Source organism: Lepidochelys olivacea (assembly GCF_965140295.1).
Source record: "Lepidochelys olivacea isolate rLepOli2 genome assembly, chromosome: 7".
Classification (NCBI taxonomy): Eukaryota; Metazoa; Chordata; order Testudines; family Cheloniidae; genus Lepidochelys; species Lepidochelys olivacea.
Window position 1 is genome coordinate 24,346,219 of NC_140417.1, and position 19,883 is coordinate 24,366,101.

At 57.6% G+C, this 19,883-nt stretch overlaps 1 protein-coding gene across 4 annotated transcripts in view; it reads right to left on the bottom strand.

Annotated features, from left to right (window-relative positions):
• The window catches only part of SLC26A6 (solute carrier family 26 member 6), a 29,469-nt gene extending 18,931 nt beyond the window's left edge, over positions 1-10,538 (bottom strand). For 2 of the 4 annotated variants that reach the window (XM_084633485.1, XM_084633484.1), the window contains exons 1-7: positions 7,384-7,687; positions 6,395-6,578; positions 5,439-5,578; positions 4,932-5,042; positions 4,096-4,271; positions 2,837-3,001; positions 1,286-1,438 (exon numbers count right to left, since the gene is read on the bottom strand). In XM_084633485.1, coding sequence (XP_084489611.1) covers positions 1,286-1,438; positions 2,837-3,001; positions 4,096-4,271; positions 4,932-5,042; positions 5,439-5,578; positions 6,395-6,534 — 885 coding nt within the window. In that variant the 5' untranslated portion in view covers positions 6,535-6,578; positions 7,384-7,687. Of the gene's footprint in view, positions 1-1,285; positions 1,439-2,836; positions 3,002-4,095; positions 4,272-4,931; positions 5,043-5,438; positions 5,579-6,394; positions 6,579-7,383; positions 7,690-10,481 lie in introns of those variants that run through there. The other 2 variants (XM_084633483.1, XM_084633482.1) reach the window with 2 other exon arrangements.
• Positions 10,539-19,883: the final 9,345 nt, after the last annotated feature.

Here is a 19,883-nt window from a genome sequence, read left to right on the forward strand (position 1 = left end):
TGTGAGGCAGAGTGTCCCTGCCATGCAACCCCCATGAGCCTGATAGAGAACAGCAGATGCGTGCAGGGGTCTGTGCAGGGCCCTCCTTGGAGGGGATCAATGAAAGGGGCCAGCCTAGCTGAAAACCCCAGACTGGTGGGTAGAGCCCACAAGCAGCTAAGTGCATCCCCCCAACCAAGGGAAGAGCCCCAGGTCCAAGAATCAGACAAAAAAGAAATAAACCAGACCAGGAGCACTTTGAAATGAACCAGACCAGGTGAAGGGTTTCAGGAGGGGATGGGATGGGGACAGTGAGCAGAGAACCCCAGATAGAGCCCACGGCCCCATGGAGTAGGCAAGGGCAGCTGAGTCTCCATGACCCATTTCACCCAGAGACAAGCAGGGGCCACTCAGGTCTGGTTGTGGGTTTGGGCTGAAGAGGGGCTGGCTGTCCAATAGGAACTGAACTCATTATGCACCGCCAACAGGCACTGCTAGCCTGGGCCAGATTTAACTCGGGGACCTGCAGATGGAAGGCGATAGGGCTGCCCTTCTGGGCTATGAATGCAATTGTCACCCCTGGGGCCAGTGGATTTGCTGGCTGAGAGACCTGGCTCTGGGTGCTCCCAGCTGCACCTCTCCTGGCAGCTGATGTAAGAGGAGCCCATCAGCAGCCCTGACCCTGGCACAGCCCCTGCTAGCGAAAACTGCTCTCCTTGGACCACTGGTTTTCAGACTTTTTGTATTGTGACCCCTTTCACACAGCAAGCCTCTGAGTGCGATCCCCCCCATACATTGAAAACAGAGGTGGGGGATTCATTTAATTTAATGGAGGCTCGGGGCTGTCAGCCCCATAGAGCTGACAGCTCGCAATCCCCACGTCACCACCTTGCAACCTCAAGGTGTCATGACCTCCAGTTTGAGAACCCATGCTTTGGACAATCCCAGGGAAATCTCAGCCAGAGACAGCCCACTCCCTGGCCGGCCCCAGCACACACCCGCTGGGGGAAGCATTCTAGGAAAACCGGGGCTTGCATCTGGAACACCAGCAGTGAAACTAAGCCAAAACCTGGCCATCTTTGGGCCACGCTGCCTAACCTACCCAAGTGCCAAAACCTCCCGACCTCACCAGAGGAGACGAAACACTAGCATGAGGGAGAAAGGGGCAGCCACTAAACAACAACCAGTACAGGCACCCAGCAGAGAGCCGAGACCCTGTTCTGTGGGGTGACAGCCTGCCCTGTGCGGAGTCCCATGGGGCTGGGGTCTCTGAATGCCATGCAGTTCGTGACACGCCCCTCCTTACCATGATGAATTCTATTGGGATGGGCATGGGGAGCTTGGAGGCGAACTTGGCACTGAGCATCTTGACAGGGAGGATGGTGACCATGGCGATCAGGTTAGTGACCAGGGCGCCCACGTTGGTCTGTGGCAGCTTGGTGCAGATCTCAATGAAGGCCTACAGGGAGAGGAGGAGGGGAAACCATGACACCGAATCCGTTCAGGAGACAGAGCCCCGGTGCAGAGGGGCCACCCACTGGCTACGTCCCGTGGAATCAGAGAGCATCAGTACGTGCCCACGTTCTCATCTCGGCACTGGCTGTGCTATCCCCCGGGCAGGGGTCCTGTCATCCCCTGTGTACATTTGGCAGCTCGCACAGAGTGGGCCTGTAGTGGCTGGGGTCGCCAAGCACTAGTGCGATACAGTAAGTAATACAGACTGCATACCCATAGGGTGCTGCACTGGCCACATCCCAAGGAAAACCAGCCCGAGAAAGCCCAGTCACTGCCTGATCCCAGTGAACACCCAGAGAGCACTACTCGCCTGGGAGTTCTAGGGGAATCCCAGCTGCTGAAGAGACCCCCCATCCCATATAGCCCCAATGCAGACCCCATCAACCCTGGTCTGGCCTCAGCACAGGTCCCTATTAGCAAACACTGCTCCCCTTGGAAATCCCAGCCCAGTCTGACCCCAGCAAACCCCATTAGCAAACGTTGCTCCTCTGGGAAAGTGGCAGGACTGGATTCTTCCATGGTTAAGAGATTTATCAGAAAACATTAGTGGCAGCATCCAAAATCCTGGGGGCGGCAGATCCCCTGCTGGTGTATGTGGTCATAGCTCCACTGAAGCCAATGGATCCCACTGAAGTCCATGCAGCTATGACCATTGACATCAGCTGAGGAACTGGTTATATAAAATATGAGGAGCTTGGTCCCTTTCCATGTGACTAAGATCTGGCACATGACACCTATTTACCAATCAGCTGCCAGCAGTTTGGGTTGGTTCACAGCTTTCATAGAATCAGCCAGCAGTTTGGGTTGGTTCACAGCTTTCATAGAATCATAGAATTGGAAGGGACCTCAGGAGATCATTTTGTCCAACCCCCTGCTCAAAGCAGGACCAATCCTCAATTTTTGCCCCAGATCCGTAAATGGCCCCCTCAAGGATTGAACTCACAACCCTGGGTTTAGCAGGCAAATGCTCAAACCACTGAGCTATCTCTCCAGTAAATACAGAATTTTGTCCCTATCAGATGTTCCTTCATTTTATGGATGGAACAAGTGGACCATATCCTGACCTCCTGATTCAGGCAAATTCCCATGAAAGTCAACAAGAGTAAAACTGAGGGAGGAGGGGACCAGTGTTTGGCCCTTAAGAATATCTGCACTCATCAGTCTAATTTGTCACTGGGGATCCCCAGGGGTTCTCCAAACTGTGTGCAGCCCCAGAGAATGTTTTTGTGCACCCACACCTCTTGTCTGAAAGTGTTCTGTAACAGGAGATGTAGGATCAGCGCTGGAATAGTTAAATCCCCCCATCCCCACCTGCCACCTGCCCTAGCTGGGCTCTACTTACAGCGAACATGGAAAATGGCCCTGACTGCTCAGCCACCTCCACCCCAAAGACGTACTTCAGCTGGGAGACCAGCACGTGGACGGCAGCGGCTGTGGTGTAGCCCCGCACCAAGGGCTCGGACAGGTAGGTGACCACAAATCCGAACTGCAGCATCCCCAGGGCTATCTGGAAAGAGACCCAGCAATTGTCGGCAACCAACTTCCTCTCGTAGGGTTCTCACCCCGACGTCAGCCTCGTCTGGGAATGGTGGGGCATAACTAAACATAAGGGTCGCCTTGGGCAGAACTACAAGGCTTGGGGGACAAACTACAACTTCAAGGCTGCCACCTCTTTCAGTTTTCCTGAGGAACAAATAGAACACTTGTATTTTTGCCCCAACAGCCTTGCTTGCCCTGCAAATTCAGTGGGACAGAACTTGCAAGGGTCTGTGCTGGGAGGGCCAGCCCAGGGGGCACCCAAGCTGCACAACTGTGGTTTGTGCTCAGGGCAGTCTATGCAGCAGAGTACACAGGGAGGCTGAATGACATCTCTAGCACTTGACCAGGTGGCTGTTTGGGGTAGCAACCTTTGGAAAGGATGGGGGACAACACAGAAGTCTGGTGTGCTGGGCAGAACCTGGGACCCCTGGTTCCCAGGCTGGTGGGACTGAGAGTGGAGATCTCACTTCACACACCATGCTGATTGGCCTAGCCACAAGCGAAGCAGGAATCAGCCTCAGGGAGGGACAGTGTCCCCAATCCTGCTCTGGGAGGGGCTCACAAACATCACCAGGGGGCTGCAGTGAGCCCAGCCTCTGGACTGGTGCCAGGATGGACCCTTCAGGAATCAGCTGCGTGGCATCTCCCCGAGGACCAGCTCGAGGTCTCCAAGGGTAAGTACAGCTTCTGCCCTTCAGGTAGTGCCCAGCCACTGAGAGACATGATGTGAGCAGCAGGGCTGGTCTTGGTGCTGGGGGGTGGAGGAGGAATGCCCCCTGCCCATGCTGTTCACCTGCCCTGGGGGGGAAATGGGAGCAGCTGAGGCCCAAAGGAGGAAAACAGAGCAGGGAGCATGAGCCCAGCAGCACAGAGAGGTCAGGCCTGGTCAGGGACAGATGAGAGATAGGCATGGCCCTCTCTGACTTGGATCTGTCAGTGTCCCAGGGTGTACTGACCACCTCCACCCCTTGAACACTGGCTCTGCCCATCCACCAGCCTTTGGAAACAACCCAGCCGGGATCCTGGCCCAGTCTCCTGCCTCCCCCAGAGCACCCTGCTCACCTGGAAGACACCCACCAGCACGGTGAGTGTAGCCACTAGTTCCACCCTGGCGCTGTCTCTCCTTGCCTCGTTGAGGACTGTCTCATTCGTGCCATTGACCGGATCCATGAAGTTGCTGTTGGGCATCAGCGAGCCTGTCACGCTGCCGATCATGATGGAGATGACAGCGAAGGGACCTGCGTGGAGGCACATGGTGAGGTCATGGAAGTCGTCAACTCAGGCCTGTGCCCTGGCAGATGATGCGTAGCCGAGACCTGCCCACCCTGCATCCTCTTGAGAGCGGGGTCACACCCAGGGTGTCTCTGCTTATCACCAGTGGAGGGGCTCCCTCGTGTAGCCAGCACAGCTACCCAGCTGCTCACTCATCTGGATCTGGCTCACGGCGTCACGCTGAGCGCTCAGCTAGGGATGTGCAAGAATCGCCCACAGGGGGCGTGTGGCTGCTGGCACAGCGACTGCTGAACGCTTTTTGTGTGGGCAGAGAGAGGGCTGTGCGCAAACTCCTCCAGTCCTGGCGGGAGGACGCGAACCTGGCCAGTTCCCTGGCAGTGGTGAATGTGTGGGCCTGAGTCTGAGCTGTGAGCATAGGCCAGGGGGAGGTTCCTGCTTTTCATGCTCTACGCTCCTGGCTCTGGCCACTTTTGTTTCCTTGCCGATGCAGGAGTGCAAGGTTCCCACAGGCCCCTGCCCTGGGCACCCCCAGCTCACCCACAAGCCCCCCATCCTGGGCACCTCTAGTTCACCCACGGCTCACCCACAGCCCCCTGTTCCCCCTCACCCACAGACCCCCATCCTGGGGACCCTGGCTCACCCCAATCGCCCAACTGCCTGCTCACCCACTGAGATGTGCCTAGATGTCCCAAACAGGAAGTACAGGACGACAGGATATAAGGATGTATAGAGGCCGGTGACGGGAGGCACCCCTGCCAGGAGTGCATAGGCCAAACCTAGACACAGAAATGCAGGCAGGAGAGTTACTAGAGGCTCCCCCACATCCCCTACACCCCCACCCCAGCTCCTCACCCTCCCACATCCCATGCACAGCTCCCCCCAGCTCCCCACCCTCCCTGTCCCATGCACACCCCACCCCAGCTCCCTGTCCCTTTCCACACACACTAACACCAGACCCACCGCACTCTACACCCACCCCTGCGCCCACCCATACACATGAACCCCTAAAGATATATTCCTCCCCCATGCCTACAGCATGTACCGCAGGGCTACAGCCTTTGGCCCACAGGCGAAAGGGATGAGAGACGCCTGGCTGCGCCCCAGAGTGATCACCCCCAGACGAATGTGTTTGCAGGCACTCCCATGGCAGAGGTGGGGGCTGTGGTACTTACCCTGGGGGAGGTGCATGATTCCCACACTGAACCCCGAGGCAATATCACCGAGGACCCAGTCTCTGACTGGGTACCGGGGCAGCCAGCTCAGGACCGGCAGGAACCGGAAGAGAAGGGACTTGGCAGCGCCACATGAGCACCTGGGGGAGGGTGGGAAAGCCACGACTGAGGAGAACGCTCTAGTCTGCACTAGGGCCCTACAGAGTCAGGCAGGCTGGAGTAAGGGGCTCCGTGCCCCGGCAGAGTCCTCCCCTGCCTGAGCTGGGGTCTAGCCCTGCAGTAAATGCATTGAGAGCACTCTGATATCAGCTAAAGTCCATCCTAAACACCCCCTGTGGGACTCCTGGACTCCCTCCCAATGCCTCCCTCTGAGGGGCCCCTTCAGTAGGGACTGGAGAACCAAACTGCAGCTTTAGAAACACCTTGCCAAGTCCGCGTGCAGTGGTGGCAAAGGCCCATGCAGACTACTGGCCCAGGGCCTCCCTGGCCTTCCTGTCCCTTCGGCCCTGGGGCTGGCCAGGGGCCCAGCATGCGCTGGGGGGATGCCTGGCGCACAGCACTCTCCACCTGGCTGGCACTCGGCTGTGTGTGGAGTCAAGGAATAACAGCTCCTGCGCCCCAGAGGGCATGGGCCAAAGGGCAAGCATGGCATGGGTGCATCCCAGCCCCAGGGGCTGGTGCCTTTACACCCCTTCTCCCTTCTCTGGCTCCAGCTTTGGGGCCTGGTGCTGGGCAGTCCCAAACACAGTGCTCGCTCCTGGGGACAAGAGCCATTTCGGCCCTGGGCCCCTGCATATGGATGGGGCAGGAGACAGTGGGAGACTGGCTAGGCGAAGGCAAAGCACCCTGCCAGGGTCGTAAAACCCCTATCAGCAACCCACAGGGCGGTAACACTGTCCCCCTTGTGCCACTTCCCCCTGTCCAGTGACTGGGAAGGGGTGTGAAGCGCCCCCTACCTTACGTCCCAGACCCTGCTGCAGAGAGAGGGCCGCGGAGCCTGGGTTCTCGGTGCCATCTCCTCGAGCTCAGCCTCGCTCAGAACCTCGCGGTCCGCCAGGGACGCCCAGGGGCGGTGCCGCAGCTCGCTCTGCTCCATCGCCACAGCACCAACCCCAGCTGCGCTCCTGCGCGACCTTCAGGCTGAGACGAGAAGGGGAGATGGGCTGAGTGCTGGCAGTGCTACTGTCCCATGGGGGACGCCTGTCCCTGCCCATGCTCTGCTGCCACTGCTTGGAGGCCAGGTCGGCCCTGTGTGCGGGAGAGGCCCTCTGGCACAGCACCCAGGCCACTGGTGCCCCTCAGGGAGCTGTTTCCCCTCAAGCTGAGGAACTGTGCCAGTCTCCACCGCCCCATCACCAGCTAAAGCCAGAGTCTAAAGCTGCTGAGGGATCCAGTGGGTTGGTGTGACCTGGCACACACCCACAGTTAGACTCTGACCCCAGGAGCCAAGGAGAGACCCAGCCTTTGGGAGCTCCCAGAAGCCATGGGGGGCCAGGAGAGAGCCAGGGTTCAGTGGGGGTGCAGGGAGCTCAGCAGTGCTGGGGGCAGCGCAGCATGGACCTGCTGTCTGGGGAGGACACCGGTAGGCAGACTCACTTTGGGGGCACTGGGGCAGGGCATTCAGGAGCAGAACTACTCCCTTGGAGCAGCCCTAGGCGACTAGCAGTGTAGATGGATCTAGGCCCTGCCTCTTCAGGCTGCTGGTGCTGTGACTCCCCTGCACCTTATGATTAGGGGGCACAAGGCACCAGGATTTGGCAGGGGGAGCTCCCTGCCTCTCTCCCACTCCTGTTCCTGCACCAGAATCTGGGCCCAAATCTCACCCCCTGGAACACTGCAGCCCAGGCGCCACGTCACTGCAGGGCTCCAGGCTGGAGTCGGTGCCGAGCCCAGCCTGCTCCCTCAGTCTGATTCTGCAAGGAAGTTGCAGCCCGATGCTCATTACCTCACAGCTGGCTGCTTTGGAAATGATTCTGCTGTCCCAGGTCCTGGTGGCTGAGGAGGAGCAGCAGCTGGGCTGAGAGGAGTGCGAGGGGGTGGTCCTTGGGCAAATCCAGAGTGATTCTGGGCTGCATCCTGGCTACAGTGTGGGCCCTACACTCACTGCCGTCTTTGCAGTCCCTGGCATAGGGGCAGGCCCAGGGGCTGGAGGGTGCATGATCAGTGTGCTATGTATTCCAGCTATTCTGGACTAGGGGATGGTCCGTTGGGGATCACTGCATCCCGAGTGCAAGTGCAAACACCCCAGTGGGTGGCTGCTCCGTCTAGCGTATGCCAGCAGTCACTGTTTGTCCTTAAGAGGCCAGGAACAGGCTCCCTGCAGCCAGTCCAGCTCCACAGGACCGTCCCGTGCTGAGCCTGCACCTTCAGACTTTGTCCTTTTCACATGACGGGTTTTTGTTCTCAGCAAAAGTAACTGACTTTCTAGGCAAAACAGGCAGCCATTGGTGGGTTACCCATCCCCTCCCCCCAGACACACACGTACAGCTGTGTACCTATACCCTCCATCCCCTCCCCTCAGACACATACAGCTGTGTACCTATAGCCTCTACCCCCTATCCTCAGACACACACGTACAGCTGTGTTCCCATACCCTCCATCCCCATCCCCCAGACACACATGTATAGCTGTGTACCTATTCCCTCATCTGCCCCCCCATATACACACATGTACAGCTGTGTACCTACACCCTCTGCCACCGCCAGCCATACATGTACAGCTGTTATACCTCCACACCTGCCCCTCAGACACATACATGTACAGCTGTGTATCCATACCCACTGCGCCCCTTCCCTCAGATGCATACAGATACAGCTGTGATCCCATACCCTCCACCCTTGGCCCTAAGTCTCACACATGCACAGCTGCATACTTATACCCACCCTCAACACATACATACAGCTGTGTACCTAAATCCACACCTCCCAGACACTCACATGTCCAGCTGTGTACCTATACCCTCCCCCCCGCATGTTCAGATAGACAAGTGGATGCACATATGCTTGCACACACCCCTCTCCAGTCAGAATTAGCAAGGATTTTAGTTGCCAGGTGAGTTCAGTGCTGGTGAAAGGGGCCAGAGCGGCAACCCTGGAGTCTCCATTTCTGCAGGCAGAGCCTGGCTTCCCTGGAGGAGTCATGGGAGGGATAGGCACAGCCAGCCATTGGCATCCGTTGCCATTGTTAAGCCCTGGCTGCAGGGTGGTGGGAGGTGCAGCAGGCCCTGCTCCCAAGAGCGACTGTTTGTCTCTTGGCCCTGGGCTCAGTCCGCTGCTCCATTTCACACAGGCCAGACCTCGGGTAGGTGGGAGACGCCCAGTCAGAGGGCAGGCCCCAGAGGAATGAGGCAGAGCCCATTGGGCTGTGGGAGTGGCAAGGCCTGGCCAATCTCCTCTCCTTGCTCTGAGCCCCTCGTGAGACCCCCTGCCCACACACACAGCAGCAAATGAGCTCAGCCCTTCGCCCAAGGCGTGATCCCTGCTCAAGGTTTAGAGCTACAGCCACCAAGGAGAGCTTGGCCTGCGCAGCTCCCCAGGGGCCTCGCAGGGCTACAATAGCAGTGCGGCCATTCCTGCTCTGGCTGGTGCCTGGGCTCTGAAACCCAGCCAGCATGGGGAGGGGAGATGGAAGGGTTCTCGGAGCCTGAGTGGGAACAGCTATGCTATTTTTAGCACAATTGTGCGAGCCCAGGGTAACCACCCATCCTTTATGTAAGGGGCATCCCTGCACAGCAAGCACAGCACAGGCTGGGGTTGGCGTTAGGGTCCACAGCTGCCTGTGGGGCACAGCGCAGCCCCAAATAGCTGGGCATGATATACTGTGTCTGCCCGCAGGCAGCCCCCCAGCGTGCCCTCCGCTGGGGACCTGGAGGAGGGCAGTGTCACCAGCTGGGACGTTCCCCAGGGACCCTCTTTGTACAGCAGTCAGGCCCCTTGCTTTCACACCAGCATCCCAGTGAAGGCAGTTGCAGCAGGGCACGGTGGGGATACTTCCCTGCGGTGCCCCGGCTCCTCGCAGTGACAGGGCTGATCAAGGAAGTGGGCTATTTCCTTCCCAGCCAGCCTAGCTCAGGGAGAGCCTAACCCATCCGTCCCGTGGGGCTGGGCAGAGCCAGCTCTCCGTGCTCAGGGTCTGATGGCACGTCTACACTGCACACACACCCCCATCCTGGCGGCGAGACGCAGAGGCCAGGTCTATGGACTGGGACTCCTGGGGCTTGCGAAGGGTGAGCCCCTTTTGTGTGTGTGTGGGGGGGGGATAGAAATAAAGGGAAACCACATGAGGGACAAGGGTTTATTTTATGGGCGGTTTTAGGGAAACCCCATTTTCCTCAGCACATTGTGTATTTTTTCCTCAAGTGTACATTCCTACTGCCCTCCACTACACCGTACAAGTCTCACAAGCTTCAATTTAATGTTAAAACGGTGCAGGAGGTCCCTTAAAATAAAGGACGGGTGGTTACCCTAGGCTCGCACTACGGTGCTAAAAATAGCAGCGTAGCTGTCCCCACTCGGGCTCGGAGAGCCCTTCCCGGCTGGATTTCAGAGCCCAGGCGCCAGCCCAAGGGGGAATGGTAGCACGGCTACTTTAGGCTGGGGTCTCCTGCCTAGGAGCCTTGCTCTAGTGGGTCGTGTGCCAAATGTCACTACTGCCTGGTTGCTCTGGCAGAGGCCAGGGGCCAAAGTGGGACACATCACAACAGCTGCATGACAACCCCCTGACAACCCCTCCGCACACAAATCCACCATCTGCACCTAGGGATCTCGTACCCCATGGAGACGGGAGCATAGCCCCCATGACTGCTAACGGGGTGTCCCACCTCCCATGATTTGGGGCACAGCCCCAGGGACAGGTAATGGAGTTGCTCTGTGCACACTCAGCTCGGATACAGTGAAGCTGAGACCCGGATGAGCTGCTCCTGGTGCTATGCTGAGATGGCTGGAGCAATTCTCCTGCTGGGTGAGGTGCCCCTCTGCCCTGTGGCTAGTTGCAGCTCTCCCCCTCACCGGAAGAAGACTCTCTCCCGCGATTGCTGGTGCTTACCTGATGTGGGGTGCGAGCTGCTGTGCCTGACAGCCCTCCAGTGAAGTGTACACTCTCCTTCCCACTATTAATACTTGACTGTGATCTTTGAGACACCACTCCCCCCACCACCCTCCTTTGCCTGCCAAGAGGGCACCATAGCCTCATGTGTCAATAGGTTTAAAGGGGCAAACCCTGACAGTGCAGTTGCCAGGCTGGGGGCCCCTAGGTGGGCAATCAGGCCTCAAGGAGACTAGCACAGAGGTCTGTGGGTCATCTACAGGGGGATGCCTCCCTGAAATCCCTTCCCTCACTGCACACCCTCCCATGCCTCTGTCATGGCCCCACAGCACAGCTGCCTCAGGAGAGCTGGGTGGAGAACCTAGAAGCCTACCAATGTGGCACCTCAATCAGCCACAGGGTGGCGCTGCCGAGCACAGCCCTGTGCTTCCATGATAGGGTAACCAGACGTCTGCATATTAGGGGCTTTGTCTTATCTGTGTGTAAGGGGGACTGTTGCCCCTTACTAACATTCAGTGGGGGTGTTTTAGTTGCTAGCTCCCAGTACTAAAAGGGGGAAGGGTCGATGGGGAATCAGGACCCTGAGGCTGACAGTGCCTCTGAACAATGGGGAGAGGCCGATGCTCCAGGTCAGCCTGAATGACAGGGCAGGCAGGCGAATCAGGAGGCCAGGGAGGTCCTGTCTGCCGTGTGAGCTGGAACTGCCTGGGTCAGACAGAGTGGGGACAGCTAAGGAGAAAGCAGGGGCCTGAGCTGAGCTGGGGAGCAGAGCTGTGCCAGATCCAGAGGCACAGTCCAGAGAGAGCAGACTTTCCCTGGGAGCAGAGCTGCAGCAACCAGAGCTGGAGGGGCCAGAGAAGCAGCCCAGGGAGCTGGAGGCAGAGCAGCAGCTGGGGCTGAGGCAGTCCACAGCCAGGTGTCGTGAGCAGCTGGGGAGAGCCGGGGGGACCCTGGGCAGTGGGCCCAGCACAGGGAGACGCCTCAGACAGGCGGCTCTGCAGGCCAGACTGGAAGGGGGATTGGTAACCCCGACAGGGCGGAGGCAACGCTGGGAAGAAGGGCCCTGCCACCTAGAGCCTGTGGCCACCACCAGAGCGAGTGTCCAACCCACAGCATCCCTGCAACACAGCCAGGGTCTGAGAAGGCATCCTGGGATTTCCAAGGAACAGACTGTGAACTGCCCGGACATTCCAGAGACGCTGTTTGTGATGTTCCCTGCCTCAGAGCGGGGTGATGTGTTTCCTTAACCTTTCCCATTTTCCCTTATTCTTTTCAAAATTAATTAATTGTTGATTAAATAACTTGCATTTGCTTCAAATTGTATGTAATGATCAGTAGGTCAGAGAAGTGCCCAGTGCAGAGAGAGTATCCCAGAATGGGGACACCCTAGCCCCTGTCCTAGGTGACCACAGCAGGGTTGGGGGTTGAGCCCCCCAGGAATCCTGGGCCCAGCCTTGTTGGGGTTATGAGGACTCTGCCAGACAAGAGAGTAGAAGGGGAGTCCTCAAGGGCAGGGAGGCCACTGGGTAAAGGAAGTGGGAGTAAGGACTCAGATCCTTTCTCTAGCCCACTTCACCGGGGTAGTGCAGAAGCTAGGAAAGTTCCCCACAATAGTGGGACTATTCTCCCACTTACATATGTAACTGTATCCCCTCCCCCTGAAAAAAAGTGCTCCGATTTTTTCACACTTGCTACCCTACCCCAGGCTGGCTGGGCGAGACCTCAGGGTGAAATGTTCCTTCTGGCCTGTTCAACTCTTCAGTCCTTGCCAGTCGCTGACCCTGGGGATGGCCCTCTACCCCTTCCAGAGGCCCTGGCTGAGAACCCTTCCCCTGGGGTGTGAGGTGGGCACTATTCATCCACAGTGGAAGGACCAGAGGCTAGTAGCAGCTCCAGGAGCTGCCTGCAGAGGGTGCCTCGGGGGCAACTTTTATGTTTCCTACCCAGGTGCAAGTAGCCTCAGTCTAGGGCTGTTCCCCACTCAGAGCCATAGGAAACTTGCTCCCAGAGGGTGGGAGCCTTGGGCATTGTCAGACCATGCTGGGGCATGTGTTGGAGTCTAGAGTCTCTCACAAAGAGACCCCAGCAGCAGGTCTTCCCATCCCTCAGGCTGCCAGATCCCAAACCATACAGGGCTTTGTAGGTCACAGCCAACACCCGTAACCAGAGGGGGATGCTGCTCTACTTTGTACCAGCAACAGTTTGGCTTCAAACTGCCCCCCAACCTTGCAGGCCTTGGCCCTGCTGCCAGACAGCTCATCCCGCATGCCCCCAACTTCCCTTCTCTCACATTCCCCACTCTGCCAGCTCCACTCCCTATCACATCCCCAAGCAGCTCTGCACCTTTTCCCATGCTACCCCCAGGTGTAGATCCTTCCTGAACCTCCAGCCATGCCCCCCCCACTCCTTCAAACTCTGCCCCAGACCTACTCCTCACAGACAGCCCTGTCCCATTACCAAGGTGCCAATCCAGCCTTTTCCTGGGCACTGCCCCTGAACGCACCACCAAGAAGCGCCTCTCAGGCTCTTTCACTGCCAGACCCCTTGATCTCCCAGCACTCCCTCATGTCCCATCCAGAGTGCCAGATCCTCAGTGCTACAGACATCCCTGGCTCAGCAGGAGTAACCTTAGATGGTCCTATAATGCCCTTGCCTACAGCCTTGGTCCCATAGGCCACTGAGTTCTAGGGCAATGCCCACTGGCAAAGGTGGGTGCTTACCAGAGTGTTCTACAAGGACAGCTGTACCCAGTGGCCTATTCTATGTGCACTCACTGGGTACGTGAGCTCAGAGCAAGGAGTTCCCTTATCTCATTCCAAAGTTTCCTGTGAGGCTCCCTGAGTTCAACTCAGCCTTTCACATCTTCCAGCGCCCTGGGGTGCGAAGGGATTGGGTAAGGTTTCAGTCTAGCATTGCCGAGTGATAGCTGGCCCTGCACTTGCATTACTCACCCAGCATTACTAGAGTGCTTTTTGAGCTCCCATTAGGCGCTGGGCCACTCACAGACACAGGTCCCCAAACCGTCCCTGCCCCCAAGGGCATGCAGCCTACCCGTGACTGGACGCAGCAAGTGAATCGACATGCGGCACTGACTGAAAGTACCCCAGTGCTCATGGATGGGGCTCAGCGCTGCCTGGTCTCAGCAGGAACCCATCATCAGGTGAAACAACCTGTGGTTAGAAAACCCAGTGCAACCAGTTCCCATGGTGCAGACACTTGCATGGTTATCCTGCTTTCTTCCTCTCACCATTTCTGCTAGAGGGCAGCATGCCCACGTATCCACCCAAGCTAGGGTGGATTCTAGATCCTGCAGCATCTCAGGCCAAAAAAAACCTCACCTCCAATCCAGAGCATGTGCACTCCTCATGCCTTCTCTGGTGGCAGAGCAGCTGCTGGAGACCATCTCCTTCTGCCAAGAGAGATGCTCATGGTCACAAGACCCAGTCTCTCTCCAGGCACTGTCAGAAGTGGCACACTGCACGGGGTAGCTCTGCCTCTGTTTGGCCTCTACGCGTAGGTGCTGAATGGCAGCAAGGCTTTAGCTTTTGTCTTCGTGCTTCAGCCCATTTCTCTAAAGAACAGGCACCTCCTCACTCAGTGTCCACTGACTGTTTTCTCCAGCTGGCCCAAACCTCTCCTACCAGAATGTTTATTGCCTGACACCCAGGGCTACCTACAGCTTCTTCTCCAACCCGTTCCCTCTTAGAGCAGCATTTGGGATACTTGTCTTTCAAATATCAGCCACAGGATCAGGTTGGTGCATTTCCTGAGCTGGCTGTCAGTGATCAGCTGATGCGTCCCTTAGCACCAGGAGCCTAGGAATACCACCCGCCTAGCAATGCTAGTGCCCACAGCATCTCTGACTGCACTGTGCCCATCAGCGTGGTGTTTGGGTAGAGCCGGGTCAACGTTTCTAACAGCTATCCAAGAGCATTTGATCAAATCAAGCCAGCAAACTCCCTTGCTGGTATCTCAGCCCTTCCAGTCACTCTCAGGTGAACACTTGCACCAGCAAGAGTTGATTTGCAAGGATGTTCACAGGAGGTGAGAGTGCCACAGATGCTTGTGCACTTCCTGGGTGTGTGCACAGAGGAAGTGTCAGGCACACACAGGGTGTGTTTTCTCTAGGGAGTTTTAATGCTTACTTGGCAGTGGGGGCTAGGAGACAGACAGACCTTTGTACAGCACCCAGCACAATGGGGCCCATTCTCTCCATGGGCTTTGTGCAGTACAATCATAATAATATTTACTGCTAACTCATACCAGCATGTTTGTGAGTACTCCCCATGCACGAGGTACCCCAGTCCCATGGGCAGCCCAGGGCAGTCGCAGCAATGGGCAATGCTTTGCCAGGAAGATGGAGCTGAAACATTTGCACACAACACCCAGTAGGAATTCTGCTGGGGAAGCAAGGTGTAAAGCCCAGGTCCAACAGTGGCTGGTCTATGGGGTGGGGCTGACAGGGCAGCGTGTTCCAGCATCCTGCTCTCTGCGGAGTCCACCCCTCTCTGTCCGGGGTCCATGGGCCACTCTCAAACACGCATGTCCCAAAGACCATGCAACTCCTTGTCTTCCAGAGGCCCCATCAGCTGGTGCAGACTGTCCCAACCAACCAGGTGCTCACTGCTATACACTTGCCCTCCACCAGCCTCTATACCAGGTGGATGTGTCCCTGGGACAGCTGGTCTCTGGAAGCACCTGCCCCAGAAGGGTTCCACCTGGCTGTCTGGACATGCTGGGATGGCCCCTATGCCCTATTGCTGAAGCTCCTCCCACTGAGCAGCACTGCGCATTCCTTCCCTTATCAGGGACTGTGTGTACCTGAGCTGTTCCAGCCCCCATAAAGCTATAAGAGCACTGCTACAGGTAGCAGCTCAGGGCCCTTTACAGCCTTTTTATTGCCCCTTCCTGTCTCATTGCCCCACTACTACCCCCCCCCCCCATCACTATCCCCATCTCTCCCCTGTCTCTGATCACTGAACTTCCAGCCAGCTGGGCTCCCACCTTCCTCCCCACAACTGGCTTACAGTTACACTGGGCCTGGACCCACTGGTAAGAGGAGTTTCCCTCAACACTGTGCCCCCAACTCTTCCTCCCTGCAGTCCTTCCACACCCTCTCGTGGAGAGCTCTTCCTCCCTGCCCCCACTGCCGCATGGACGCTGGGGCCTTTGCCTGCCAGCTTCCAGGATGGTCACTTGGTTTCTCATGCCTCCATCCTAGCTCCAGAGAAGGAAGAACATGCTCCTCACATTGCATCAGTCTTTGTCCCCTGCATCCCTGTGAGCCACACTCAGCATCCAGGAGCAAGCAACCTGGACCCCACACTCACAGCCTAAGATTGACCTACAGTAGAAAAGCCACCTGTTGATGCATCCCAGTGGGTGACAGTGATGGAGGCAGCACAAGGCTCCCCTTGGGAGGAAGATGCTCAGAGGGAGAAGTTCCCCGATTCTTCACAGACCAGGTTTTCAGGAGAAGGGAAGCAAAGGACTGCAGTAGGGCAGGGCTGCAGGCCAAGATGGAGGCACACCAGCAGAGCTTTGAGGCAGGGTAGGAGAATGAGTTTAGGCCTGGCTTAACAGGGGGCTGCGGGCCAGGATTGAGGGGCCATGGCAGAGCTGTGTGTAGGGGCCCAGGACTGAAGCAGCAGGGGCCGCAGCTCACGCAGCAGGTACACTAGTAAAGCTAGGTGTAGGGGTCTGTGAACAATTCCCTCCTGGCCCTTCTGGGCCCTCTTGCAGCTGAGCACCCTCATGCAGCTGTTACCACCCCACTTCTTTGAGGTCCCAAAGGATGCCATGCCAGGCTCCCTTGCCTCACAAATCCCCCTCCTCAGGGTCAGTGTATTACTAACCCTAGTGCAAATCTCCCATTCAGGAGTAGGGTGGCCAACTTTTTACTCACACAAAACCGAACACCCTTGCCCTGCCTGTCCTCCAAGGCCCTGCCCCCATTCACACCATCCCCCCTCCCTCTGTTGCTCACTCTCCCCACCCTCACTCACTTTCCCTGGAGATGCAGGCTCCGGGGTGGGACCAGAATGAAGAGTTCAGAGTGCAGGAGGGGGCTCCAGGCTGAGGCAGTGGGTTGGGATGCAAGAGGGGGTGAGGGATCTGGGGTGGGGGCCAGAGATGAGGGATTTAGGGTGCAGGAGGGGGCAGTGGGCTGGGACCAAGGGGCTTGGAGCATGGGAGGGGGCTCTGGGCTGAGACTGTGGGGTTCGGACAGCAGGAGGGGGATCAGGGCTGGGGGAGAGTGACAGCTCTGGCTGGGGGTGCAGGCTCTGGGGTAAGGAACCTTTTTTCTGTCACATGCCACTGACCCACAGGGAAAAAAACAAACAAACAAACAAACAAAATCATTCATGGGCCACTCACCCACCCGGGGTGGGGAATGGAGGCTCACGGCTTCCCCCCCACAGCGGGACAAGCTGGCACTTGCAGCTCCAGCCCTGTGGGATTGGGGGGAGGGGAGGGAGAGACTCAGGACTTCCCCCTGCAATGGGGTGAGTTGCCACTTGTGGCTCCAGGCGGGCCACAAGATTCAGGGTTTCTGCTCCCTGCAACAGGGGCGCTTGTGGCTCCAGCCCCATGGAGGGGCGGGGGGCACTGCAGGCCAGATAAAATTAACCAGGGGGCCAGATCTGGTCCACGGGCTGTAGATTCCCCACCCCGTCCTAGCTGTAGGAGAGCCGGGCGGGGGGGCGGGGGGAAACAAACATAGCGGCTGCTTCCCAGGATCCACGCAGAGTGGAGGCTAGCGAAGAGCCTGCCAGCCCCATTGCACGGCGCTGCCAGCCAGACTGTCGACTGCCTGTTCAGCGGTGCTGACCGGAGCCACCAGCATCCCTTTGTGGCCGGGTGTTCTGGACACCTGGTTACCCTGTCCAGGAGTTACACAACATAGTCCAGGTCTCACCCCTAGGGTATACAGCCCTTAAGAGGCCCCTATCAGCAAGCAAAGCATGGACCACGTTCAGACACTTCCACCACATCTGGGCTGCTCTTCTGTCCTCTCCTGCTTGGCCCTTCCAGCTGGGAGTTCATCCTCACCAGGTGAGCATCCAGCACTGCCCATGTTCCATTAATCTCCCACCACAGGCAGGCTAGAAACTGGGCCTGGCCTGGCTCTGCCCTCAGCAGGCTGCTAGCTCACCACAGAAACCCCCTTCCTCCCCCTCTGTTACTCCCCTCTTCAGCTCTGGCTCAGCAGATCCTGTACTGCCTTCAGCCCTCTCTCGTCCTGGCTCTCCAGCTTGGGGAGATCACAGCCAACCCCTCTACTCATCACCTGCCTTCCCCCAGGAGCTACCTCACTTGCTGAGCCTCCCTGACCCTTGATAAGCCCAGGTGCTGCTCTGCCATCTTTATTGGCCCAACTGGGAGCACCTGTTCTGGCAGAGGGGAGCTGGGCCTGCCTCTTTTAAAGGGGACAGCCACCCTTGCCAGGGCCTAACCAGGGGGCTGCAGGGCTGGACTGAAATACATGAGGAGGCATTGGGGGAAGGGAGCTCAAAACCCAGGTAACTTAGTAAGGAATTTAGAGATCACAGCTCTTAGAAATTGTTTAAACTGACCCAGTGGGCCTAATTCTTCTCCCCACTATACAGATTGTACCTGGAGTAACTCTGCTGGCTTCAATGGGGTTACTCCGGACGCTGCAACGCAGCATGGAGAGGAGACTCAAACCCCAGCTAGCCAAACCTGGCAAAGGGTGCTCTGGGAAAGGCCCTTTTTTCAGTAATAAAGGAGAGGCAGGTGTCTAATCTAGTGGTGGTCTACAGTACCCTTTGCACTCGATTTCATGGCTTTCTCCTGGCCCCGCTCTTACTCCTGTTCCTTGGAGAACAGGATCTTGTGTAGGAGTGCTGGCAGGAGAGGGAGGGGCTGTTGGTCAGACAGGGCTCAGGCATGATCTCTAGCTTGTAAACACTTACTGATCTCCTGCTGTCAGTGGACTGTGGCTTAGTAATGGTGCTGCTCCCCTGGCACAGAGCTGACCCCTTGGTTCTTGAGAAGCTGCCGCTTTGAACCATCTGATATTATTTGTACCCACTCGTCACTACAAATGCGTTCAACTCCTGAGGCTCCCTCGGGCTGACTGCTGCTGGAGTTGCTCACAGCAGGGCCCCATGAGTGCAAAATGCTGCCCACTCAGAAAAGCATTTTACACCCCTTGGCTCTGGGGGATGCGGTGGCACAAAGAGCCAGGTGGGGGAATTGGCCCACAATCACACACTGAGCCTCCCTTACTGGGAGGGGCCCCTCAGCCCAGAGCAGACCCTCGCAGTGCCAGGAGGCTCTGGGCTGCAGGTCAGACTAAAGGGGCCTGGGCAGGGCTGTGTGGAGGGCCCAGGACTGGGTAGCAGAGGGTTGCAGGTGAGGCGCCTGGGGCAGTGGCTGAGCTGGATGGGGGTGGGGGAAGCACAGTAGGGCTGAGGTGCCGTGCAGAGCCTGCCCAGGCTGTCGTGGCCTGGCCAGTGCTCTCGGCCCTCACCTTCACATGCACTAGAATAGGGGTCCCCAATGCGGTGCCCATGGGCGCAATGGCGCCTGCCGGGGCAATTGTGTGCGCCCGCAGGACAAATGCCGCCACTGAGCACGGCCGCCAAAGAGCCGCCCGCCGAAAAGCGTTGCTGCATTTCAGCGGCAGGGTGTCTGGCGCCCGCCACAGTCTTCTGGGACTAGGAATATGCTGTTCCCACAGAAAGGTTGGGGACCACTGCCCTAGAACAACAAATGAGGAGACCTAGAAAAGAGAAACCTGAAGGGAGGCTCCTCTGGGTCTCTGTGGCCACTTGTCTTTGTGCAGGGAGAAGCTATTCTCCAACTACAGGCTGGCGGTGCAGGAATCACAGAGCTCCGACATGGCTGTGCGGGGCTGGACGTTACAAGGAGCCTGCGCTTGCCGGAGGGATAAAAGCATATTGTCCCACATCTCATGCACTCACCCAGCTCGAATGCCTCTTGAAAAGGGGGAAATTGACCCCCAGCTTTCTGGGAACACATCCTGCCTGCAGGATCCCTGCTCAGCCAAGGACAGTTCTGCTGACTTAAGGCTTCCAGGTCGTGATTCATGGGCTGTGCGCCTTGGCACAAGGGAGCTGAGTGGGGGAGTTTTGCAGAGTGCCTGCCCTGCTCCTGCAATTGAATTCATCTCACAAGGGCGCTGGGCTGCCTACCAACTTTAGCTTGGGCATGGAGTCTGTCCTCTGCTACGGTGCTGGGGTGTTTGGCTGTGGGGTCTGGATGGGCCCAGCTGGACTGTAGGTGTTTATATGGCCCTAGCACTGCAGGAGGCTGCAGTGTCAGCTTTCCAATTAACTGCTGGGCTCTTCGCTATTACTCCAAACATCTCCTACTCCCAGTGCCCCCCATTTTTCCCTTCTCACACCCCAGTGC